Source organism: Rana temporaria, chromosome 2 (assembly GCF_905171775.1).
Source record: "Rana temporaria chromosome 2, aRanTem1.1, whole genome shotgun sequence".
NCBI classification, from domain to species: domain Eukaryota; kingdom Metazoa; phylum Chordata; class Amphibia; order Anura; family Ranidae; genus Rana; species Rana temporaria.
This window is the reverse complement of record NC_053490.1, coordinates 46343757-46370864: the sequence shown is the minus strand read 5'-3', so window position 1 is coordinate 46370864 and position 27108 is coordinate 46343757. Positions and strand designations below refer to the sequence as shown.

At 47.3% G+C, this 27108-nt stretch overlaps 1 protein-coding gene across 2 annotated transcripts in view; it reads right to left on the bottom strand.

Annotated features, from left to right (window-relative positions):
• PANX1 (pannexin 1) overlaps nt 1-26547 on the bottom strand; it is a 68371-nt gene extending 41824 nt beyond the window's left edge. For both annotated transcript variants that reach the window (XM_040340157.1, XM_040340158.1), the window contains exon 1: nt 26263-26547. In XM_040340157.1, the coding sequence (XP_040196091.1) occupies nt 26263-26443 (181 nt within the window). In that variant the 5' untranslated portion in view covers nt 26444-26547. The remainder of the gene's footprint in view (nt 1-26262) is intronic.
• Between the last annotated feature and the right edge of the window lie 561 nt (nt 26548-27108).

Below are 27108 nucleotides of genomic sequence, written 5' to 3'. Positions count from 1 at the left end.
CTCGGCAACTTCCGCGCTCACGTCCTGGACGCACAGGACGTCAGCGCGGGTAGCCGAGCATTGCCGACAATACACGAGTGTCAGAGCGCAGTACACTCGTGTATTGTCGGCAATGCTCGGCTACCCGCGCTGACGTCCTGTACGTCCAGGACGTGAGCGCGGAAGTTGCCGAGACTGCCCGACTATACCCGAGTGTACTGCGCTCGGTATATGTCGGCGCAGTATTCAAAACTCGGCGCGGGAAACGAGCGAGGACGCCGGACCCGCCGAAGAGGACACCGGACCCGCCGCAGAAGGACACCCGAAGCCGCAGAAGGACGCCGGACCCAACGAGGCCGCCGCGCAAGACACCAAAACTGTAAGTACAAAAAAAAAATGTTTCCACAGGATTCGGGGTCACTTTAGGGGTGCCTGGTATACGCGGGAGCGCGTTATACCGCGATAAATACGGTACCTACACCAGGCGGAGGTTTCTTTCGAGTCCAACACTTTCGGGAGTGCTGTTCTCCTGGGTCCCCCACAGTGATCAGTGGTTCCTCCTGCTTATATCCATACCACAACTGTATAATGAGGGGAGGTCAGAAGGAGGAACCACTGAGCACTGCAGTGCACATAGGAGATCATAAGAAATATCAGCCTATAATGAAACCGCAAAGGGGAATGGCCGCTCCAGGTGGGAACCCAGACGAACATCCACCGTTGCAGACAACGCACTTAGCAAAGCAGGAACAAAGATTGTCTCTGGACAGCCGCACACTGAACCAATTGTAGCCTTTATTTAAAAAAGGACAGCACTACAAGTCACAGCAAAGTGAAATAAAATAAAACCCAACTGCTGACGCGTTTCGCACTAACACTATTGCTTAGTCATAGCTATGTCTAAGCACTAATGTTAGTGCGAAACGCATCAGAAGTTGGGTTTTATTTTATTTCACTTTGCTGTGACTTGTAGTGCTGTCCTTTTTTCAATAAAGGCTACAATTTGTTCAGTGTGCGGCTGTCCAGAGACAATCTTTGTTCCTGCTTTTATAATAAAACCGCGTTGGAGAAGTGTTCAGTGGCACAGTAGAAGAGGCAAATATTACCTTTACTTCTGTTTACATACAAAGGTTTTTTTTTTAAGTGCAACCTGCACGATTCTCACATAGAATTATTTTAAAAAGGACACATTTCAGAAAAACTATTATCCAAGGTCAATGCTCAAGTGTATTCACAAACCTGGACTCCTCACCAATGGGAAAAACGTGTTCCAAGGAGTCATGTTTCAACCGGTATGTAGACAGGTTTTTGTTTGCAGAGAGCCAGAGAACGCCTTCACCCTCGGGTGTTTTTTTTTTTTTTACATCAATTTAGGAAAGGGTTCTTTAAGAGTGGTAAAAAAGAAAAAAAAAGTGATTTACTGCATGAAGTAGTGACAGCAAAATCAATAACTGCATTTAACCACTTAAGGACCTTAGGTGTTTTTCAGATTTGGTGTTTGCAAGACAAACAGTTTTTTCTGCTAGAAAATTACTGAAAATTACTTAAAATCCCCAAACATTATATATATTTTTTTCTAAAACCCTAGAGAATAAAATGGCGATCATTACAATACATTTTGTCACACCGTATTTGCGCAGCGGTCTTACAAGCGCACTTTTTTTGGAAAAAAATCACTTTTTTGAATTAAAAAAATAAGACAATAAATTTGGCCCAATTTTTTTATATATTGTGAAAAATAATGTAACGCCAAGTAAAATGACACCCAACATGTCACGCTTAAAAATTGCGCCCGCTCGTGGCATGGAGTCAAACTTTTACCCTTAAAAATCTCGATAGGCGACGTTTAAAAAATTCTATAGGTTGCCTTTTTTGAGTTACAGAGTAGGTCTAGGGCTAGAATTATTGCTCTCGCTCCAACGATCGCGGCGATACCGCTTGTGTGGTTTGAACACCGTTTTCATATGCAGGCGCTACTCGCGTATGCGTTCGCTTCTGCGCACAAGCTTGTCGGGACAGGGGCGCTTTAAAAAATTATTTTTTTTGTTTTCTTATTTATTTTTATTTATTTTATTACTTTTTACACTGAAAAAAAAAATTAAAAAAATGTGATCACTTTTATTCCTATTATAAGGAATGTAAACATCCCTTGTAATAGAAAAAAGCATGACAGGTCCTCTTAAATATGAGATCTGGGGGCAAAAAGACCTCACATCTCATATTTAGACTTAAATGCAAGAAAAAAAAAATTGAAACTGTCATTTTTTCAAATGACAAAAAAAAAAATGTTTATTTTAGACGCTGGGCGGGACTGACGTTTTGACGGGCGAAGGAGATTTTTCCCTCACTCGCATCCCCAGTCAGCAGCCGAGCGGACCCGATCGCCCCTCTCCCGCCACCGATAATGGCGATCTTGCGGCGAATCCGCCGCGAAGACCGCCGTTATCGTGTACAGGACCCTTAGCACTAAAGATGGATACCTCGGTTGTGGCAGCAGCTGCTGCCGTTACCGAGATATCCATCTTTAAAAAGCCGACGTATATATACATGAGCAGGTCTGGAAGTGGTTAAATAATATATGGCCAGGAGTATTGGGTGGACTGCTAGGGGAAGGTCTGGAGGGAATTGGCAAGAGTCGCCCCAGGAGTTCTGTGTTGCCTTTCTCTTGACAAAAGCTGCAGGAGCCCTGAGAGGTTAACATGACATCAGACTTTTCATTTCTATTAACCACTTCAGCCCTGGAAGGTTTTGCCCTCTTAACCAGTTCAACCCCGCAAGTTTACACACACACACACACACACACACACACACATCCCGGTTCTCGCTCTGTCACGAGCGATCGCGGGTGCCTGCCGGGCACTCGCACCGGCAGCGTGCACGCCCCTAGTGGCCAAAAGGCGAAGCGACGTAAGATAATGTCACTTCACCCAACCGTGCCATTCTGATGTAGTAAAACTGTGGCGGCTGGTTGGCAACCAGTCAATGACCAGGCCATTTTTTTGCAATACAGCACTGCATTACTTTAACTGACAATTGCGCGGTCATGCGACACACACCCAAACAAAATTGGTTTCCTTTTTTTCCCCCACAAATAGAGCTTTCTTTTGGTAGCATTTGATCACCTCTGTGGTTTTTGTTTTTTGCACTATTAACACAAAAGAAGCAGACAATTTAACATTTTTTTTTTTTTTTTTACTTTCCTCTATAATACATATCCAATTCATCAGTTTAGGCCAATATGTATTCTTTTACATGTTTTTGGCTTGCGCAAAACTTATAATAGAAATGGCATAAATGTATCCCCTATTCTGTTGACTGCGGCAAACAGATCGGACAATTGACAATTTTGACTCGCTGTTTGGCACCCCCGCTAGCCAATCAGAGGACGTGTGCGCCCACGAAAGCTAGTGCACGAATCGTCTTTACTGGTATGGCAATTTGCACAGCCGAGCCACCTTACTGCAGTGCCTCTGTGGCGGGTGGTCGGCAAGTAGTTAACTACCGTATTTATCGGCGTATACCGCACACTTTTTTGCCCTGAAAATCAGGGCAAAATCGTGGGTGCGCTATATACGCCGATACCCGAGCTGTGTTTGAACCACTGCGCCGGCATATACTGAGCGCAGTACACTCGGGTATAGTCGGGCAGGCTCGGCTCCTCTTGCGGTCACGTCCTGTATGTCCTTTATGCGAGAGGAGCCTGCCCGACTATACCCGAGTGTACTGCGCTCGGTATATGCCGGCGCAGTGGTTCAAACACAGTGCGGGGATCGAGCGGGGAGGACACCACGATGGCCGCAGAAGGACGCCGGACCGGACGAGGCCGCCGTTGGACGACGGGCACGACGAGATGGACGACGGGCAAGACACCGATGAGGGGCATCCAAACTAAGTATTTTTCTTTTTCAGGAATTTTCCTTCAAGTTCGGGGGTGCGTGCTTTACGCCGGGGCGCGTTATAGCACAATAAATACGGTATGTAACAAAGTATCATTTTGGATAGAGTAGAGATGGCTTAGAACATCTATCAGGATTTATTGCCGTCTGTGCCCACGTTAGGGAGAGTCACCCTCTCAACTTGTCCTGTTTACCATCATCATTGAAAGTAAAAGAAAATCCCAAATTTTGGGTTTCCCCAGAAAAGTAATAGAGGAGACACAAGTTCTGGTGGGGGACCCAAGGGATTCCCATAATTTGCAGGGATGTATCAGGGATGTATCACACTTCCTGTTTGGCTATGGGACAGGAAAAGGGAAATTTCTGCAATAGATTGGGGGGGGGGGGGGGGGGGTAAATACTGTCAGGGGTTATAATATTTGCCTATAGTTCCATTTTAACCCCTTAACGCCCGCCGCACGACTATATACGTCTGCAAAATGGCACGGACAGGCAGATGGGCGTATATATACGTCCCTGCCTTCTAGCGGGTGGGGGGTCCAATCGGGACCCCCTCCGCTGCGTGCGGATTCCCTCGTCGCGATCGCTCCCCGGAGCTGAAGAATGGGGAGAGCAGTATGTAAACACGGCTTCCCTGTGCTTCACTGTGGCGGCGTATCGATCGAGTGATCCCTTATATAAGGGAGACTCGATCGATGACGTCAGACCTACAGCCACACCCCCCTACAGTTGTAAACACACACTAGGTGAACCCTAACTCCTACAGCGCCCCCTGTGGTTAACTCCCAAACTGCAACTGTCATTTTCACAATAAAGAATGCATTTTAAATGCATTTTTTGCTGTGAAAATGACAATGGTCCCAAAAATGACTCAAAATTGTCCGAAGTGTCCGCCATAATGTCGCAGTCACGAAAAAAAACGCTGATCGCCGCCAATAGTAGTAAAACAATTTTTTTTTAATAAAAATGCAATAAAGCTATCCCCTATTTTGTAAACGCTATACATTTTGCGCAAACCAATCGATAAACGCTTATTGCGATTTTTTTTACCAAAAATAGGTAAAAGAATACGTATCTGCCTAAACTGAGGAAAAAAATAAATTTATATATGTTTTTGGGGGATATTTATTATAGCAAAAAGTAAAAAATATTGTATTTTTTTCAAAATTGTCGCTCTATTTTTGTTTATAGCGCAAAAAATAAAAACCGCAGAGGTGATCAAATACCACCAAAAGAAAACTCTATTTGTGGGGAAGAAAGGACGCCAATTTTGTTTGGAAGCCACGTCGCACGACCGCGCAATTGTCAAAGCGACGCAGTGCTGAATCGCAAAACCTGGCCTGGGCATTTAGCTGCCTAAAGGTCCGGGGCTTAAGTGGTTAAAGTGTTACTAAACCCAGGACCCGGCATTCACTATATCTGGTCTCCCACAGTACACAGAACATGGAAATTCAATAGTTTAGTAAATATATATAAATATATTTTTTCACTTTTTTTGCATGTTTACAATTTTATGAGTTTATTCACTTATAATTGTGATATCACATTGTACACTTGTATATATTTAGATTTGAATATTTATTTATTCTCATAGCGCTGTGGTTTTATATTGGCACTTGATGTATATAATATATTCCTTTATTTTCACATAGTATTTATTTAAACAGCAGCTAGGCGCTTCAACTTCTTTCCATACTGGCGCAGTAGTGGGTTATCAGTCGGGCGCAGTTTTGATATCCCAATCATCACATGGAAATTCAATAGTTTAGTAAATATATACTGCTAAATACCTTTTCTCATCAGCAGTATATAGCAGTCTTGTAAATATCCGTGTCTGGCTGAGAACTGGTTAAAAGCTTGTAGGAGGAGTTTTGATTCTGCTCTGACTGTCTTATGAGGCTGCATGAACTCTGACACACACCTATCTAGCTATACACACCAAACTGAGCATGTGCAGAGTGCCTCCATGGCTCTGTCCCCAATCTATCTCCTGATGGAACAGTAAAAGATGGGGAAGTTAAGGAGGGGACAAAACAGCCTTTTTACACAAATGCGGAGGAATAAACCCTCCACAGAGTGTATAACAAGCATGCTTTACTGCATATACAAGGTGATTTTACTGTTGTGGGTTTACCAACACTTTAATCCTGCGGTGACTCATCATAAACCGGGACCGTTTCCTACCAACGTGTAATCACATCACAACCCAGCCAGCTTTGGGGGAAAATGGGGGTGGGTGTAGATTTAGGCCCCTTTCTCACTTGTACGACTTGGGATTGCAAAGTCGCATAACAAGTCATTCCTCACAATTTCCAATGGCAACTCTTCATATTAGTACGTCTTCAAGTGGTGCCAACTTCAAAGTAGTCCCTTCACTACTTTGTCCCGACTTTGATGTGAGTTTAGGTTCATAGACATCAAGTCTCCCTGAAATCGCATCAAAATTAAATGACTTTGAAGTAGCGGTAGTGTGAAAGTGGCCTAAAGCAGTTAGAGATTTTGACCAGACTTCCACTTTAACCACTTGAGGACCGCCTAACGCCGATATACGTCGGCAGAATGGCACGGCTGGGCACAGGCACGTTGCCCTTTAAGTGCCCAGCCGTGGGTCGCCAGTGTGCTCGCGACCGAGGTCCGAAGCTCCGTGATGTGAACTAGAGCCATTGTAATACATGGAAAACACTGCGTATACATTTTTAGTCCAGAAAACATGCGCACGGAACTGCATCTGGTGTAAACTGGCCCTAATGCCCGGTACACACTATCCGATTATCGGACGAATGATCGTCTGTTTTTTTTTTTTGTATGCTAATCTCACGTCGAATCTGATGAGTTTACTAAAGTCACGAAAATTCTCGTACGGCAGAATAAAAATTCGGAAGTGATGTCATGTGTTGTATTGCATTTTCGAACGACAGCTGTACTGATTAAACGAAAATCATACGATCTGGCATCGTACGAAAAAAAATTCTGTGCATGTCCGATCGCCTCTCGAAAGCTCTGTACTAAACGATACGATTATCGTACGATCGTTTCGAAAGCGGCATTTTTCGCACAATTTTTGGATCGTGTGTACGGACGGGGCTTAAAGCGGAGTTCCGGCCACAATTTCACTTTTTAAATATAAATACCCCTGTAATACACAAGCTTAATGTATTCTAGTAAAGTTAGTCTGTAAACTAAGGTCCGTTTTGTTAGGTTGTTACAGCATTTAGACACTTTATAAAATAGAAATTGACTGGGGCCATCTTAAGTGTGGGCATCATGAAGCCAGACTGTATGACTTCCTGGATTTCAGCCTTGCAAATCTCGCACATGCTCAGTGCTGCACAAGCAGTGTCAGATCAGGTTTCAGCACCTGTACTGTCAAGTCACATGATTCTTTGAGACTGGGGAATGCACAGACTCCTGGAAAGTTACACCCACTACATTCCCAGGAGTCTGTGCGGTGTAGGTTAGGAAGCATTAAGCACCTAGGTGCAGGAAGTGGGAAGATTAACTATTCTGCCTAGCAACAACACTTTGAAGGCATCAAAAAAAAAAAAAAAATTCGTAAAGGACTAATGACATTTTTTTAAAACTACTGATGTAATGTTATATTTATGGGTGGAACTCCACTTTAAGTGTTTTTTCTAGAAGCTGAAAATCTTCCACGAAAAGGAGACCCATAGAATGAAGAAGTGAAAAAGCTGATATTTAATCCTGCAGTGACTCAACATAAACCGGGGCCATTTCCTACCAACATAAAATCACATTACAATCCAGCCAGCTTCGACTTTTCCCAGAATCCATGCGTCTTACTGCCAGCAGTCCCCACCACGTGATCTTCAATAGAAATATTACTGCTGCATGGGATGAGATATAAAGGGTAGAGCATAAAAAGGCGTGGGTGTAACTAATTTAATACGTTTGAACTATTGCTAAACAATAATAGTATAGTTAATCACCTTAACGGAATTCTAATTTTGGAAAGGGGAGTGTAACCTACAAGGGATTCCACCTGCCTAAGCCACATACATAATCAGCAATTAGATGGAAGATTCAATGCAAAAATATTTCTTACGATTACATAAGAATAAAATGGAACAGCTGAGTATTTGTGGCATGCTAAACAAACTAAAGTAACTCCAAATAATCAGCTGTAACAAATACAGAAAGGTCTCTGCCAAGCAATTTATAAATAAAAAAAATAACTTGCCTTCCAACCACCAATACTTCCCGTGTCCACCCTACCCTCCCCGAATGAAATCCCTGTGTAAAAATTGCCATTCGTGGCTAAAGATTGTCTGCCTGGTGAATAGTAGGGATGAGCGCTGGCGTGTTCGCATACTCCACGTGAACAGCCCGCCAGGAATTCGGCACGGCGCTGCGCTAATCACAGGCAGGGAGACATTGTTCCGATCCATGGCTGCAGAGATCGGGAAATGTCTCACTGCCTGTGATTAGCGGAGCGCCGTGCCGACTTCCTGTTGGGCTCTGCTTGTGGAGTGTGCGAACACGCCAGAGCTCATCCCTAGTGAATAGGCCAAAAAACGAGTGTTGGGTGATCCTTCTGGTATTACTCAGCCTGGAATAAAAGTTTGATTCAAAAATCGACTGAGCAAGATGGAAGGTTCTTGGCCTAAAACTGACTGCATCCCATCAAATGAAGTTCCTTTTTTAACACTTGAAGAACCACAGAGAACTGTGGCTGGCTGATAACAATAGACACAAGGGCAGATTCCCGCCATCCACACGGAAATGAAAATTCTGGACCGAAACTGTATTTAACCACTTAAAGCGGAGGTTCACCCATACCTTACACATTTTCCCCTTCGCTTTATGCTCGTTTTGTCTAGGGGAATCGGCTATTTGTTTTAAAATATGATCCGTACTTACCCGTTTACGAGATGCATCTTCTCCACCACTTCCGGGTATGGGTCTTCGGGAGCGGGCGTTCCTTCTTGATTGACAGTCTTCCGAGAGGCTTCCGACGGTCGCATCCATCGCGTCACGATTTTCCGAAAGAAGCCGAACGTAGGTGCGCAGGCGCAGTATAGAGCCGCACCGACGTTCGGCTTCTTTCGGCTACTAGTGACGCGATGGATGCGACCGTCGGAAGCCTCTCGGAAGACTGTCAATCAAGAAGGAACGCCCGCTCCCGAAGACCCATACCCGGAAGCGACGGAAGAAGATGCATCTCGAAAACGGGTAAGTACGGATCATGTTTTAAAACAAATAGCCGATTCCCCTAGACACAACGAGCAGGAAGCTAAGGGGGGAAAAAAAAAAGGAATTGGTTGAACTCCCGCTTTAAAGCGGAGGTTCACCCTAAACACATGTATATAACATTACATTCTGCATACTTCCAACATTTACAGTATGCTGTTTGTTTTTTGCTGTACATACCGTATTATTGCGATTTTCCACCCGGCTTCCGGGTACACACTCCCGCAACAACTTTACTTGTTGCTATAATAAATAGCTCAATTTTTCTTTTTTTTTCAGTCTAGGCCGATACGTATTCTACATATTTTTGGTAAAAAAAATAAAATAAATAAATCGCAATAAGCGACTGGTTTGCGCAAAAGTTATAGCGCCTACAAAATAGGGGACAGAATTATTTTATTTTTTACTAGTAATGGCGGCGATCTGCGATTTTTATCGGTACTGCGACATTATGGCACCATTTACATTTATACAGCGATCAGTGCTATAAATATGCACTAATTACACTAATTAAACACTAGGGGGTGAGGGAGGGGTTAAATGTGTGCCCTGCCTAGTGTTACCAACTGTGGGGGGAGGGGACTGACTGGGGGAGGTGACCAATCTGTGTCCCTATGTACAAGAGACACAGATCGGTCTCCTCTCTCCCTGACAGGACGTGGATCTGTGTGTTTACACACACACAGATCCACGTCCTTGTCTCTGTAACCGCCGATCGTGGGAGGCTGACGGACATCTCGGCCGCCAGGCACGCGCATCGGCATCCCAGTGATGCGGCAGGCAAGCGCTCGCGCGCCCCCCAGTGGCCAGGAGGAGCGGAGGCCGTAAAAATACGGCGACTCAGAGAATTAGAACCACCCTGCGGCGTTAAAAAAAGTGGTACGGCCGTCAGGAAGTGGTTAATGTGCATAACAAAGCCAAGGAAAGATGGAAAAATCTCCAAAAGGCATCAAATTACAGATTAGACATTCTTATAATATGTCAAAAGTTAGATTTTATTTCCATCATTTACACTTTCAAAATTACAGAAAACAAAAAAATGGCATCTGCAAAAGTTTGGGCACCCTGCAGAGTTAATATCTTGTACTGCCCCCTTTGACAAGTATCACAGCTTGTAAACGCTTTTTGTAGCCAGTCAAGAGTCTTTCAATTATTGTTTGAGGTATCTTTGCCCATTCTTCCTTACAAAAGTCTTCCAGTTCTTTGAGATTTCTGGGCTGTGTCACGCACTGCTCTTTTAAGGTCTATCCATAGATTTTCAATTATGTTGAGGTCAGGAGATTGTGAAGGCCATGGCAAAACCTTCAGTTTATGCCTCTTGATGTAATTCCCCCGTGGATTTTGAGGTGTGTTAAGGATCATTATCCATTTGTAGAAGCCATCCTCTCTTTAACTTCAGCTTTTTCACAGATGGCATCAAGTTACCATCCAAAATTTGCTGAAATTTTATTGAATCCATTTTTCCCTTCTACTCGTGAAATGTGCCCTGTGCCACTGGCTGCAATACAACCCCAAAACATGATTGATCCACCCCCATGCTTCACAGTTGGACAGAGATTCTTTTCATTAAATTCTGTGCCCTTTCTTCTCCAAACGTACCTTTGCTCATTCCGGCCAAAAAGTTCTATTTTAACCTCATCGGTCCACAGAACTTGTTTCCAAAATGCATCAGGCTTGTCTATATGTTCATTTGCAAAGTTCAAACGCTGATTTTTGTGGTGAGGATGTAGAGGAGGTTTTCTTCTGATGACTCTTCCATGAAGACCATATTTGTACAAGTATCTCTTTATAGTGGAATAGTGTACCACAACTCCAGTGTCTGCCAGATCTTTCTGGAGGGATCGTGCAGTCAAACGTGGGTTTTGAATTGCCTTTCTCACAATCCTGCAAGCTGTTCTGTCTGATATTTTTCTTGGTCTTCCAGATCTTGCTTTAAAGCGGAGCTCCACCCTAAAGTGGAACTCCCGCTGATCGGAACCCTCCCCCCTCCGGTGTCACAATTGACACCTTTTCGGGGGGAAGGGGGTGCAGATACCTGTCTAAAGACAGGTATTTGCACCCACTTCCGGCCACACAGTCTCGGGCAGACTGTGGGCATGACGTCACCTCCCGTCTTCCCCCCCCCTTGTGTTCTGGGAACACTCGGCTCCCAGTACACAGCGGGAGGCAATCGCCAGGCGAAGCGCGACTCGCGCATGCGCCGCAGGGAACCGGGCAGTGAAGCCGGAGTGCTTCACTTCCTGGTTCCCTCACCGAGGATGGCGGGGGGGGGGGGCAGCAGAGTGACGAGCGATCGCTCGTCCTCTGCTGCGGACGCCGCTGGACTCCAGGACAGGTAAGTGTCCTAATATTAAAAGTCAGCAGCTTCAGTATTTGTAGCGGCTGGCTTTTAATATTTTTTTTTTCAGCGGACATCCGCTTTAACTTCCACTGTTCCTGATCACTGCCATTTCTTAATTACATTCCGAACAGAGGATAACGCATCTGAAAACGCTTTGCTATCTTCTTATAGCCTTCTCCAGCTTTGTGAGCGTCAACTATTTTCAGTTTTCTAGACAACTTCTTAGAAGAACCCATGGTGCTGATTGTTGGGGCAAGGTCAGATGAGTCTGGGCATTTAAAACCTTTGAGATTGACATCACCTGGTCTTCCCAGACGATGATTGAGAACAATCCATGACACTGGCAGGTCTCAGCTTTGCAAAGGCAGCGCATGCTATAAATTCTGCAGGGTGCCCAAACTATACCCTGCTATAAATTCTGCAGGGTGCCCAAACTTTTGCAGACGCCATTTTTTTGTTTTCTGTAACTTTGAAAGTGTAAATGATGGAAATAAAATCTAACTTTTTTTGACATATTATAAGAATGTCTAATCTGTAATTTGATGCCTTTTGGAGATTTTTCCATTTTTCCTTGGCTTCGATATGCACATTAACCACTTAAGACTCAGACCTTTAGGTAGCTAAAGGATCTGGCCAGTTTTTGCGATTCGGCACTGCTCCGCTTGCGCGGTCGTGCGACGTGGCTCCAAACAAAATTGGCATCCTTTTTTTCCCACAAATAGAGCTTTCTTTTGGTGGTATTTGAACACCTCTGCGGTTTTTATTTTTTGCGCTATAAACAAAAATAGAGCGACAATTTTGAAAAAAAACAATATTTTTTACTTTTTTCTATAATAAATATCTCCCAAAAATATATATATATAAAAAAAAAACGCAATGAGCGTTTATCGATTTGTAAACAATATAAATTTTGCGCAAACCAAATAGGGGATAGTTTTATTGCATTTTTATAAAAAAATATTTTTTACTACCAATGGCAGCGATCAGCGATTTTTTTCGTGACTGCGACATTATGGCGCAGACTTTGGACAATTTTGACACATTTTTGGGACCATTGTCATTTTCACAGCAAAAAATGCATTAAAAATGCATTTACTGTGAAAATGACAATTGCAGTTTGGGAGTTAACCACAAGGGGGCGCTGATGGGGTTAAGTGTGACCTCATTTGTGTTTCTAACTGTAAGGGGGTGTTGCTGTAGGTGTGACGTCATTGATTGCGTTTCCCTATAAAAGGCAACACACGATCAATGACGGCGCCACAGTGAAGAACGGGGAAGCTGTGTTTACACACAGCTCTCTACGTTCTTCAGCTCCGGGGACCAATCGAGGGACTCCAGCGGCGATCGGGTCCGCGGAGCTTCGGACCGGGTCGCGGGCGCGCGCCGGTGGCCCACGGCTGGGCACTTAAAGAGGACGTACCTGTACGTGCTTGTGCCCAGCTGTGTCATTCTGCTGATGTATATGTGCAGGAGGCGGTCCTTAAGTGGTTAATACAAATTTTTACCTGGGGTCCCCAAACTTTCGATCCTCACTGTATACGGTACATTTTTTTAAAATGTTTTGTGAAAAGCTCACCTAAACAAATGTACAAGAGCATTTTTGCTGCTGTTTTTTTCTGCCATTCTTACTGCTGCCTGGACCTTCACTTATATACAAGACAATAATCCCTCTCGCCCACCCCTATTATATACATTTGGAATGTTTTATTTAGTTTTTTGGCCAGAAAGTAAATTTTCCAGCAGCTACTTACCCCCATTTCCTGAATACTTGCCTAGGCAAGTATAAAATAAGCCTCCGCCTGCTCCCCTACCTGGGATACATATCACACATCCCAAAAGGCTACGGGACAAGTCTCCTGGAACCCCATGATATGCAGCATGACTATGGGGGTCAGCTGTTACCGATCAAGAAGTCACAGTGGGCCCCAGAATAAAAGATGTCGGCATGGGACCAATGACGGCACTGCTCTTCATGGGTTCAGAAGTGTGTGTTCTTTAAAGGCCAGCAGCTACAGTGCTTATAGCTGCTGACTATTTTTTTTATTTTCCAATAGTTTTTATTGTTTTAGGTGAAAAGAAATATAAACAAACATTCAATTAAAATAGAGGTTCAAACAAAATAGCAAAGCAGATTCAAATGAGCATGGAGGATCTGACTTTAATTTTTCAAAACAAAAAATGGAGTTCTTGGGGCCTACCGAAATTATTCCTCCCCCTCCCTATTTTTTCCAGATGAGCAAGCCTTAAAGGGGTTGTAAAGGATTTTTTTTTTTCCCTAAATATCTTCCTTTGCCTTAGTGCAGTCCTCCTTCACTTACCTCATCCTTCCATTTTGCTTTTAAATGTCCTTATTTCTTCTGAGAAATCCTCACTTCCTGTTCTTCTGTCTGTAACTCCACACAGTAATGCAAGGCTTTCTTCCTGGTGTGGAGAAAGCCTCTTGAAGGGGGGAGGGGGCGAGCAGGACGCCCACTAACACACAGCTCCTTTCTCTATCTGCAAAGTATAGTGTGTCCTGACCCTCCTGCTTGCCCCCTCCCCACTTAAGAGGCATTCTCCACACCAGGGAGAAAGCCTTGCATTACTGTGTGTAGTTACAGACAGAAGAACAGGAAGTGAGGATTTCTCAGAAGAAATAAGGACATTTAAAAGCAAAATGGAAGGTTGAGGTAAGTAAAGGAGGACTGCACTAATGTAAAGGAAGCTATTTAGGGAAAAATAAATAAAAAATTGTACCTTTACAACCCCCTTTAAGATGGTTACAAACTCATGTCCTTTTATTACCCACACAAATAGAGCTTTATTTGGGTGGTATATGATCACTGCGTTTATTTTTTAACCACATATTGCGGGTCAAAGACCAGAGCACTTTTTGCGATTCGGCACTGCGTTGCTTTAACTGACAATAGCGCGGTCGTGCAACGTGGCTCCCAAACAAAATGGGCGTCCTTTTTTCCCACAAATAGAGCTTTCTTTTGGTGGTATTTGATCACCTCTGCGGTTTTTATTTTTTGCGCTATAAGCAAAAATAGAGCGACAATTTTGAAAAAAAATAATATTAATATCCCCCAAAAATATATAAAAAAACATTTTTTTTCCTCAGTTTAGGCCGATACGTATTGTTCTACATATTTTTTGTAAAAAAAAAAAAAATATATATATCACAATAAGCGTTTGATTGGTTTGCGCAAAAGTTATAGCGTTTATAAAATAGGGGATAGTTTTATGGCATTTTTATTAATATTTTTTTTTTTACTAGTAATGGCGACGATCGGCAATTTTTTTTTCCGGTACTGCGACATTATGGCGGACACATTTTTGGGACCATTGGCATTTTTATAGCGATCAGTGCTATAAAAATGCATTGATTAATATAAAAATGCCACTGGCAGGGAAGAGGTTAACAAGAGGGGGCGGGGAAGGGGTCAAGTATGTTCCCTGGGTGTGTTCTAACTGTAGGGGGGGTGGCCTCACAAGGGGAAATGACTGATCGCTGTTCATACATTGTAAGAACAGACAGTCAGGCATTTCTCCCCTGACAGGACCGGGAGCTGTGTGTTTACACACACATCTCCCGGTTCACGCTCAGTAACGAGCGATCGCGGGTGCCCGGCGGTGATCGCGACCGCCGGGGGCGCGCGGCAGTCAGGAGCGATCGGGGCGTGCGCCCCTATTGGCTGCTGGGAGAGATGACGTAGATCTACGTGCTCTCGCCCAGCAGAGCCGACCTGCCGGCTGGTCGGCAAGCACTTAACTATAAAAAATAAAAATAAAAAACAGGAGCGATAATTATATATATAAAAATATTTGTACTTTTTTTTTATAAAACATATCCAATAATTAAAAATAAATGTTAAAATTCTGATTTCTTCAGCAATTTAGACGAATATGTATTCTGCTACATATTTTTGGTAAAAAAGTTTTTTGTTTTTTTTAATAAAAAAAACACACCAATAAGCGTATATTGATTGGTTTGCGCAAAAGTGAAAGCGCCTACAAAACTATGAAATATACTTAAGTAATTTTTATTTTATTGTAATGGCGGCGATCAGCGAGTTGTAGCAGGACTGCGACATTGCAGCGGACGAATCGGACACTTTAGAAACCAGTGCTAAAAATATGTTACTGTACTAATGACACTGGCAGGGAAAGGGTTAACATCTAGGGGTTAAGTGTGTGGCCAACACGTGTTACTGTGTGTGCTAAACAGCGTGCCGTTTTTCACTTCCCAATTTCCAGGAAGGAAAAAAAAAAAAAAAAACAGCACATTGCTGCTGTCAGTTTCTTTACCTACAAGGCTCTCTTCAGTAATGTCGCAGCACAGCCAGGGCCCTCTCTACCCTGGCGCGTGGATCACATACTAGGTACACCAGTGGTCATCAACCCTGTCCTCAGGACCCACTAACAGGCCAGGTTTTCAAGATAACTGAAATACATGACAGGTGATATCATTTGCTGCTCAGTGATTGCCGTATTCTAGCCTGCATCTCCAAGGGAATACATAAAACCTGGCCTGTTAATGGGCCCTGAGGACAGGAGTTGATGACCACTGAGGTACACGATCGGCGCAAAGTGACCGCCCTGCCACAGTATATCTACGGTGGGCAGTCCACAAGTGATTAAATGCAAAACCATGGCTGCTTGCGGTGCTCACAGGGCTGGGCATGTATAGGTGCCCCCCCGCCCCAAGCTGACATCAATGCCACCTTATACCCACGAGCAGGGCTTTTTTTCCAGGGGGAACCGAGTTCCACCACCTCTGGCTCAGACCCTTTGGTGCCCACTCACCACAATCACTTGTAAACACAGAAGTCTGGTTTCTGTGTTTACAACTGACAACTCTGCACTGTATGCAGCCCTCTTGAACTCTGCACTCTGTATGTAATGCAATCCTCGTATTTAATGCCCCTTTAAGACCCTTCTACTGTTTGTGAAATCTGAAAGGGGTCGTGGTTGAGTTCCTGCACCCATTTTCTGAGAAAAAAAGCTCTGCCCACGGGGTCCTGGAACTTCCTACATCTCCTCCAGCCCGGCGAGCACTACAAGCGGCTGTGGTTTTGGATTTGACATGCAAGATATATTAGGATGGTCCATGTATACCTATGGACTGGCGAGTGTAAACAGACTTTACAGCCGCCCACCTCCAATTTGATTCGGTCTGCTAGAAGAAAAAAAAAAGGAAAGAAAAAAAATGGAAGGCGATCCACTCCTCGCCGTCTAGGAGGATCGGATCAGGGGGCAATCAGGTGTAACTGACAGTGGAGTCCGTTTACACCTGGCCGCCCATAGAGCAGAGCAGCTGTGTCCACTCTGCATAAACTGAACACACATGGACCTGTCATGTGCCCACTCTGCCCGCTGATCCCCTGCTGAGCAAAGTGGATTCTGCACCGGGTTTAAGGGCCCTAAAGTTTCATTTACTGTACATGGTGGACTGACCCCGTACCTCCGCACAGAAAGCTGCGATTATGAGACTAAGGAATGACAGGGGCTCCGTGCAGAAAGCCAAACGGGGGCCAATGCACAGCTCTGGAGGCAGATCATCTGCATCGGTCCCCGTATGGATGTAAACACTGGCATGTGAGGGAAGATCTGTACAACCACTGCGTCTCTCCGGGCGTCATTGATTTTCACAGGACGTCTGCACGGAGCACCTGTCATTCCTGGGGGTGGAATAAACATGACGCTCTGCACAGATGTAGGGGGGTGTCCATGTGAGTGAAACCTTAGAAGTCACCTGTTGCTGCAGATCGGCATTGGGGGCTCTGGATGAGGTCTCCACTTACCACATCCAGATACCCCTTACCCCTCCCCCAGGAAGAAAAAAAAAATGTAACAAATAAGAAAAACATACAGTGGCCCAGATTCAAGAAGCACTTGCGCCCGTGCAACCATAGGTTGCGCGGCGCAAGGGCCTACTTGCTCCGGTGTAACGAGTGCTCCTGATTCAGGAACCTCGTTACACCGACTGCAGCCTAGGATGTGACAGACATAAGCCTCCTTATGCCTTCACATCCCAGGCTGCATTCTTGCGTTGGCCGCTAGGGGGCGCGGCCATTGTGATCGGCGTATAGTATGCAAATTGCATACTACCACCGATTCACAAAAGTTGCGCGGGCCCTGCGCACGCAAGGTACGGAGTTTCCGTACGGCGACTTTAGCGCAAGGTTGCTCCTGCTATAGCATAGTTTTGCATTTTTATTATTATTTTTTACTACAAATGGCGGCGATCAGCGATTTTTTTCGCGACTGCGACATTATGGCGGACACTTCGGACAATTTTGACACATTTTTGGGACCATTGTCATTTTCACAGCAAAAAATGCATTTAAATTGCAGTTTGGGAGTTAACCACAGGGGGCGCTGTAGGAGTTAGGGTTCACCTAGTGTGTGTTTACAACTGTAGGGGGGTACATACAAATAATGCATACTATATGCAGGCCAACTAATCAACTGGCCGATTAATCGATTATGAAAATAGTTGACAACAATTTTCATAATCGATGTGTTGTCGATTAATCGATTAGTTGTTTCGGCCCTATTAGAGACTTTAGATTGTGAGCTCCTTGAGGACAGGGACTGATGTGAATGTATAATATATGTAAAGCACTGCGTAAATTGACAGCGTTATACAAGTACCTAAAATAAATTAAAACATTTCACTTGGCTCAGTCAAGTTTAAAATCTACTTTTGTGGAGTGAATATTCGAGAAAATTTGCCTTCGGGGTTACCCACGGCTCAAATTCCTGTTGAACTGGTTCAGATTTGAGTTGACAACAGAGCTTTCAGTTTGGCAAAATCCACTCCAAATAGCAGCAAAAAATAAATCAATATTTACAATACAATTAAATAAGAAAAATAATTACTTAAAAGCATTGGCCAGTATGGCATTGCAATACATTGCACAAAAGATCAAAATCGCCAGTTTAAAGCGATACTGAAGGTACGCGATTTATTATTTAAAATAAGGAAGGTGAAAGAATGTGACAAATCACGGCTTGAACTATCTTGCTTTGCATGTAATGAGTCTCTCTCATATATTAGGTATACCTTTAAAGTTGCATTAGTGAAATAAATGAGAGATACAGAGAATATGTATATAATTATATACACACACACATTGCGGTCGGCAAGTGGTTAATAAGCACTGTGGTACAATGCAGATTACTGCAACAATATAAGGTGAACAGGCCCTAGGAGCCTATGCATTTTTGTGGTGCATCAATGCAGGTTATGATTCATTGCTTTAAGGGTACGTTCACGCTGAACGCAGGTTTGAAATTGCGCAAATTACTTCTGAAATCAGTCCGGAGCCACTTGGGACAGTGCCATTGCCGGCAATAGGCTGTGATTTGACATGGGGGGGGGGCTAAAGGATAAGTTCATATTTTGAAGTCCCATATTTACAGTGTAACTTAGACATGCTACAGACCTGCTGCCCGCACCCCTGACCCCCCCCCCATTTCTGTAACAGCAGGTAGGGGGATCCTCTCCCCACACTCACTGTCACATTTTGTGAATGGTGCGGCCCTGTAGGGCTCTGCTCACTCATTTACAACAATCTGTAAAATGAGAAAACTACAAGTCCTGTTTTCCACAAGAGAAGACAGCTTGTAGAACTCAATGGGCTGATCAATGGCCTCGTAATCCATTCATACTGCCAACAGCTCTGTAACAGAAAGATCATACAGAGGAATGGGCAACAGAGTGTGTGCAGGGGCCCGACGTTGCCATCCATTGACCACAGTTGCAATGCTCTGCAGGCCATTATGGGGGGGGGGGGGGGGGGAGCCATTTTTTTTTCTGCAAAAAGACATGCATTTATTATTGTTTTCAAAAGCGTGAACTTCACCTTTAAACTCAAAACATTTAAAAACAGCTGACTGGCTGGGTTTTTATGACAGAGGAGACTCAGCAGTGATGTATACTGATCTCATGCACAGTATATAGGTAATACTAGCACATTATGGCATAAACCTCCATGGTTTTTAGATAAGAAGACACACATCTGGGGGTATTCAGTAAAAACTGGTTTTATGTTGGAAAACACACCGAAATGCTGCTTTAAAATCACTGAACTCTCATGAAAACTGAAGATGGTACTTAGATCAGTAGTGGCAAATCTTCAACATTACAGAACAAGGCAAGTAGAATTTTACTACTACTAGTAGATATACTGCTTTAAAACATGCAAAAAAAAAACACACAACGTTTACTTCCACATGGCACCTGCCATACAAAATGCAAATACAAAATCCAGCAATAAACCAAGAAATGGTCCAAAGACAGGTACAGGACATCAGTGTGTCTCCGGTTTAATTCTGACACTAACCAGGAAGACTAAGCTACACATTAGCATTATGCAAGGACTCCACCCCATCCAATGACAAAGCCCCAATCAACACATGGTGCAAGGACTCCGCCCCATCCAATGACGAAGCCCCAATCAATACATGGTGCAAGGACTCCACCCCATCCAATGAAGAAGCCCCAATCCATACATGGTGCAAGGACTCCACCCCATCCAATGAAGAAGCCCCAATCAATACATGGTGCAAGGACTCCACCCCATCCAATGAAGAAGCCCCAATCAATACATGGTGCAAGGACCCCGCCCCATCCAATGAAGAAGCCCCAATCAATACATGGTGCAAGGACTCCACCCCATCCAATGAAGAAGCCCCAATCAATACATGGTGCAAGGACTCCACCTCATCCAATGAAGAAGCCCCAATCCATACATGGTGCAAGGACTCCGCCCCATCCAATGAAGAAGCCCCAATCCATACATAACGCAAGGACTCCACCCCATCCAATGAAGAAGCCCCAATCCATACATGGTGCAAGGACTCCACCCCATCCAATGAAGAAGCCCCAATCAATACATGGTGCAACGACTCCACCTCATCCAATGAAGAAGCCCAAATCAATACATGGTGCAAGGACTCCACCTCATCCAATGAAGAAGCCCCAATCCATACATAACGCAAGGACTCCGCCCCATCCAATGAAGAAGCCCCAATCAATACATGGTGCAAGGACTCCACCTCATCCAATGAAGAAGCCCCAATCAATACATGGTGCAAGGACTCCACCTCATCCAATGAAGAAGCCCCAATCAATACATGGTGCAAGGACTCCGCCCCATCCAATGAAGAAGCCCCAATCAATACATGGTGCAAGGACTCCGCCCCATCCAATGAAGAAGCCCCAATCAACACATGGTGCAAGGACTCCGCCCCATCCAATGAAGACGCCCCAATCCATACATGGTGCAAGAACTCCGCCCCATCCAATGAAGAAGTCCCAATCAATACATGGTGCAAGGACTCCGCCCCATCCAATGACAAAGCCCCAATCAATACATGGTGCAAGGACTCCACCCCATCCATTGACAAAGCCCCAATCCATACATGGTGCAAGGACTCCGCCCCATCCAATGAAGAAGCCCCAATCAACACATGGTGCAAGAACTCCACCCCATCCAATGAAGAAGCCCCAATCAATACATGGTGCAAGAACCCTGCCCTATCCAATGAAGAAGCCCCAATCCATACATGGTGCAAGGACTCCACCCCATCCAATGACGAAGTCCTAATCAATACATGGTGCAAGGACTCCGCCCCATCCAATGACAAAGCCCCAATCAATACATGGTGCAAGGACTCCGCCCCATCCAATGAAGAAGCCCCAATCAACACATGGTGCAAGGACTACGCCCCATCCAATGAAGAAGCCCCAATCAACACATGGTGCAAGAACTCCACCCCATCCAATGAAGAAGCCCCAATCCATACATGGTGCAAGGACTCCACCCCATCCAATGACGAAGTCCTAATCAATACATGGTGCAAGGACTCCGCCCCATCCAATGACAAAGCCCCAATCAATACATGGTGCAAGGACTCCACCCCATCCAATGACAAAGCCCCAATCCATACATGGTGCAAGGACTCCGCCCCATCCAATGAAGAAGCCCCAATCAACACATGGTGCAAGAACTCCACCCCATCCAATGAAGAAGCCCCAATCAATACATGGTGCAAGAACCCTGCCCTATCCAATGAAGAAGCCCCAATCCATACATGGTGCAAGGACTCCGCCCCATCCAATGACAAAGCCCCAATCAATACATGGTGCAAGGACTCCGCCCCATCCAATGAAGACGCCCCAATCCATACATGGTGCAAGGACTCCACCCCATCCAATGACAAAGCCCCAATCCATACATGGTGCAAGGACTCCGCCCCATCCAATGAAGAAGCCCCAATCCATACATGGTGCAAGGACTCCACCCCATCCAATGACGAAGTCCTAATCAATACATGGTGCAAGGACTCCGCCCCATCCAATGACAAAGCCCCAATCAATACATGGTGCAAGGACTCCACCCCATCCAATGACAAAGCCCCAATCCATACATGGTGCAAGGACTCCGCCCCATCCAATGAAGAAGCCCCAATCAACACATGGTGCAAGAACTCCACCCCATCCAATGAAGAAGCCCCAATCAATACATGGTTAAAGGACTCCGCCCCATCCAATGAAGAAGCCTGAATCAATACATGGTGCAAGGACTCCGCCCCATCCAATGAAGAAGCCCCAATCAACACATGGTGCAAGGACTCCACCCCATCCAATGAAGACGACCCAATCAATACATGGTGCAAGGACTCCGCCCCATCCAATGAAGAAGCCTGAATCAATACATGGTGCAAGGACTCCACCCCATCCAATGAAGACGACCCAATCAATACATGGTGCAAGGACTCCGCCCCATCCAATGAAGACGACCCAATCAATACATGGTGCAAGGACTCCGCCCCATCCAATGAAGACAACCCAATCAATACATGGTGCAAGGACTCCGCCCCATCCAATGAAGACGCCCCAATCAATACATGGTGCAAGGACTCCGCCCCATCCAATGAAGAAGCCCCAATCAATACATGGTGCAAGGACTCAACCCCATCCAATGAAGAAGCCCCAATCCATACATGGTGCAAGGACTCCGCCCCATCCAATGAAGAAGCCCCAATCAATACACGGTGCAAGGACTCCGCCCCATCCAATGAAGAAGCCCCAATCAGAAGATGACAAAGTGGGTGAAGATGACAGTGGGAGGTTCCAGGATCCTCCTACGTATCAGACATGCTTCACCCCCAGCCCCAAAGTCACCATCATTACACCCAGGATAGAGATGACCACACAGTCCACTCCCAGCCCCAAAGTCACCATCATTACACCCAGGATAGAGATGACCACACAGTCTCCCAGCCCCAAAGTCACCATCATAACACCCAGGATAGAGAAGACCACACAGTCCACTCCCAGCCCCAAAGTCACCATCATTACACCCAGGATAGAGATGACCACACAGTCCAATCCCAGCCCCAAAGTCACCATCATTACACCCAGGATAGAGATGACCACACAGTCCACTCCCAGCCCCAAAGTCACCACCATTACACCCAGGATAGAGATGACCACAGTCCCACTCCCAAAGTCACCATCATTACACCCAGCATAGAGATGACCACACAGTCCACTCCCAGCCCCAGAGTCACCATCATTACACCCAGGATAGAGATGACCACAGTCCCACTCCCAAAGTCACCATCATTACACCCAGCATAGAGATGACCACACAGTCCACTCCCAGCCCCAGAGTACCCCCGACATTGCACCCAGAATACAGATATGAGAAGTGAGGGCCCCTCTGGGTCTTGCTCAGCTAACCCCCAGCTCTGGAGTAGCTCTATCATTAGAGACAGAGATGAGAAGTGGGCACACAGGGAACACCCCTCTGGACCAGGCACAGTTCACCCCTAGCTCTACAGTACCCATACCATTACACTGCGGATAGGGATGATGGGTTGGCACACAGAGAAGACCCAGCATAGCCCCCAGCACGAGCGTACCCCCATCATTGCACCCAGGATGGAGATGACAGGAAAGATAGAGGGCCCCTCTTTGTGCCTGGCTCTGTTCACTCCCAGCTCTGGAGTACCCCCATCACTGTACCAGGGATAGAGACGACAGGTGGGGGTACAGGGAGGACCCCTATGGGTCTTGCACAGCCTACTCCCAGCCCTATGTACCCCTATCATTACACCAGGGACAGAGATGACAGAGGTGATCCAGCAGAGCAGCCATGATAAGGACGACAGGTGGGCGCAGAGAAGACCAGAATACTCCTATCATGGTACCCAGGATGGAGAGGACAGGTGGGTGCAGACAGGGAGGAGTCCCAGCCCCCAAGAACCCCCATCACCACACCGAGGACACAGATGACGGAGGGGGGCACATAGAGGATCCAGCACAGGACACTTCTGCCTCCAGAGTACTCCCATCATTGTACAGAGGACAGGGGTGACAGGTGGGGAGGAGTCAGGGCCCCCGCTATGTGCCTGGCTCTGTAGACTCCCAGCTCCGGAGTACCCGTTTGTGTACTCAGGACAGGGAGGGGACAGAGATGATGGGAGGGATAGTATACAGAGATGACAGGGGGGACATAACACCAGGGACAGGGATGACAGGCGAGGACACAGTATACAGAGAGATGACAGACATGGAGGACCTCTTTGTGTCTGTCTCTATAGCCCCCAGGACAGAGATGAGGGGCGGGGACAGGGGGGACATGACACCAGGGACAGAGATGATGGGAGGGATAGTATACAGAGATGACGGGGACATGACACCAGGGACAGGGATGACAGGGGGGTACATGACACCAGGGACAGGGGGGTACATGACACCAGGGACAGGGATGACAGGGGGGACATGACACCAGGGACAGGGATGACAGGGGGGACATGACACCAGGGACAGGGATGACAGGGGAGGGACATGACAAATGGGACAAGGATGACAGGGGAGGGACATGACACCAGGGGCAGGGACGACAGGGGGGGACATGACACCAGGGGCAGGGACGACAGGGGGGGACATGACACCAGGGGCAGGGACGACAGGGGGGCAGACACCAGGGGCAGGGACGACAGGGGGGCAGACACCAGGGACAGGGATGACAGGGGGGGGCAGACACCAGGGATGACAGGGGGGCAGACACCAGGGACAGGGATGACAGGGGGGGGACATGACACCAAGGACAGGGATGACAGGGGGGACATGACACCAGGGGCAGGGATGACAGGGGGGGACATGACACCAGGGGCAGGGATGACAGGGGGGGACATGACACCAGGGGCAGGGATGACAGGGGGGACATGACACCAGGGGCAGGGATGACAGGGGGGGACATGACACCAGGGGCAGGGATGACAGGGGGGGACATGACACCAGGGGCAGGGATGACAGGGGGGGACATGACGGCAGGGATGACAGGGGGGACATGACACCAGGGGCAGGGACGACAGGGGGGGACATGACACCAGGGACAGAGATGAGAGGGGGGGACATGACACCAGGGACATGACGACAGGGATGATAGGGGGGACATGACACCAGGGACAGGGATGAAAGGGATGACAGGGGGGGGAATGACACCAGGGACAGGGATGACAGGGGGGCATGACACCAGGGACAGGGATGACAGGGGGGGCAGACACCAGGGACAGGGATGACAGGGGGGGCAGACACCAGGGACAGGGATGACAGGGGGGGCAGACACCAGGGATGACAGGGGGGGCAGACACCAGGGACAGGGATGACAGGGGGGGCAGACACCAGGGACAGGGATGACAGGGGGGGCAGACACCAGGGACAGGGATGACAGGGGGGGCAGACACCAGGGACAGGGATGACAGGGGGGGCAGACACCAGGGACAGGGATGACAGGGGGGGCAGACACCAGGGACAGGGATGACAGGGGGGGCAGACACCAGGGACAGGGATGACAGGGGGGGCAGACACCAGGGACAGGGATGACAGGGGGGCAGACACCAGGGACAGGGATGACAGGGGGGGCAGACACCAGGGATGACAGGGGGGCAGACACCAGGGACAGGGATGACAGACACCAGGGATGACAGGGGGCAGACACCAGGGACAGGGATGACAGGGGGGGACATGACACCAGGGACAGGGATGACAGGGGGGGACATGACACCAGGGACAGGGATGACAGGGGGGGGACATGACACCAGGGACAGGGATGACAGGGGGGGGACATGACACCAGGGGCAGGGATGACAGGGGGGGACATGACACCAGGGGCAGGGATGACAGGGGGGGACATGACACCAGGGGCAGGGATGACAGGGGGGGACATGACACCAGGGACAGGGATGACAGGGGGGGACATGACACCAGGGACAGGGACGACAGGGGGGGACATGACACCAGGGACATGACGACAGGGATGATAGGGGGGACATGACACCAGGGACGAAAGGGATGACAGGGGGGACATGACACCAGGGACAGGGATGACAGGGGGGCATGACACCAGGGACAGAGATGACAGGGGGGACATGACACCAGGGACAGAGATGACAGGGGGGGCATGACAGGGGGCATGACACCAGGGACAGGGATGACAGGGGGGGGGGCATGACACCAGGGACAGAGATGAGAGGGGGGATGACACCAGGGACAGAGATGAGAGGGGGGACATGACGACAGGGATGACAGGGGGGGGCATGACACCAGGGACAGGGATGACAGGGGGGGGCATGACACCAGGGACAGCGATGACAGGGGGGGCATGACACCAGGGACAGGGGTGACAGGGGGGGGACATGACACCAGGGACAGAGATGACAGGGGGGCATGACACCAGGGACAGGGATAACGGGGGGCATGACACCAGGGACAGAGATGAGAGGGGGACATGACACCAGGGACAGGGGGGGGGGGGTCAGTGTCACACTCACCCATGGTGATCTCCTGGGCGAACGCCAGCGATATGAGGAGAAGGGGGAGCCCCACTCCTATACAGGAGACGATCTTGTCCCCGGCCAGCTCCAGTCGCAGCCCCTTGTATTTGGACTCGGGCGGCTCCTTGAGCAGGAAGTCTGAGAAGACGTACTCGGTGGCAATGTGGGCGATGGCCATGTTGGGTTGAGGTGACAACAAAGAGCGCGCTCAGTCGCCCCTTTTACCGAGCCCCGCACACTACTAGCGCTACTGCTCAGCACAGCCTGGGGCGCGCTCCCGGGGAGGCGGGGCGGCGTGCGCGGACGTGAGGGAGGGGCGGGGCGGCGCTCGGCCTGTCGCTGTAGAGGTGTGCGGGGAGGGGCGGGGCAGAGAGTAGACAGAGGGCGTGTCTCCTCCCCTCTATTGTCAGGCTCGGGTTACCTGTGTGCAAAGCCGTGATTGGAGCGGTGATTGCTCTTCTGTCATGTCTGCTCACATAGATCTGCTGAGACTCCACACAAATGACTAGATGCCTGGGAGAATATGGGCTAACCACCAGGTGCCAGGGGAAAATGGGCATAAAAGTCATTAGATGCCAGGGAGAATATGGGCATAAAAGTCATTAGATGCCAGGGAGAATATGGGCATAAAAGCTACCAGATGCCAAGTAGAATATAGGCACAAATAAGTAGATACCAGGTAGAATATGGGCACATACCCACCAGATGCCAAGTAGAATATAGGCACAAAAAAGTAGATACTAGGTAGAATATGGGCACATACCCACCAGATGCCAAGTAGAATATGGGCACAAGATGCCTGATGGAATATGTGAGTAAACCACTAGGTGCCATATGAATATG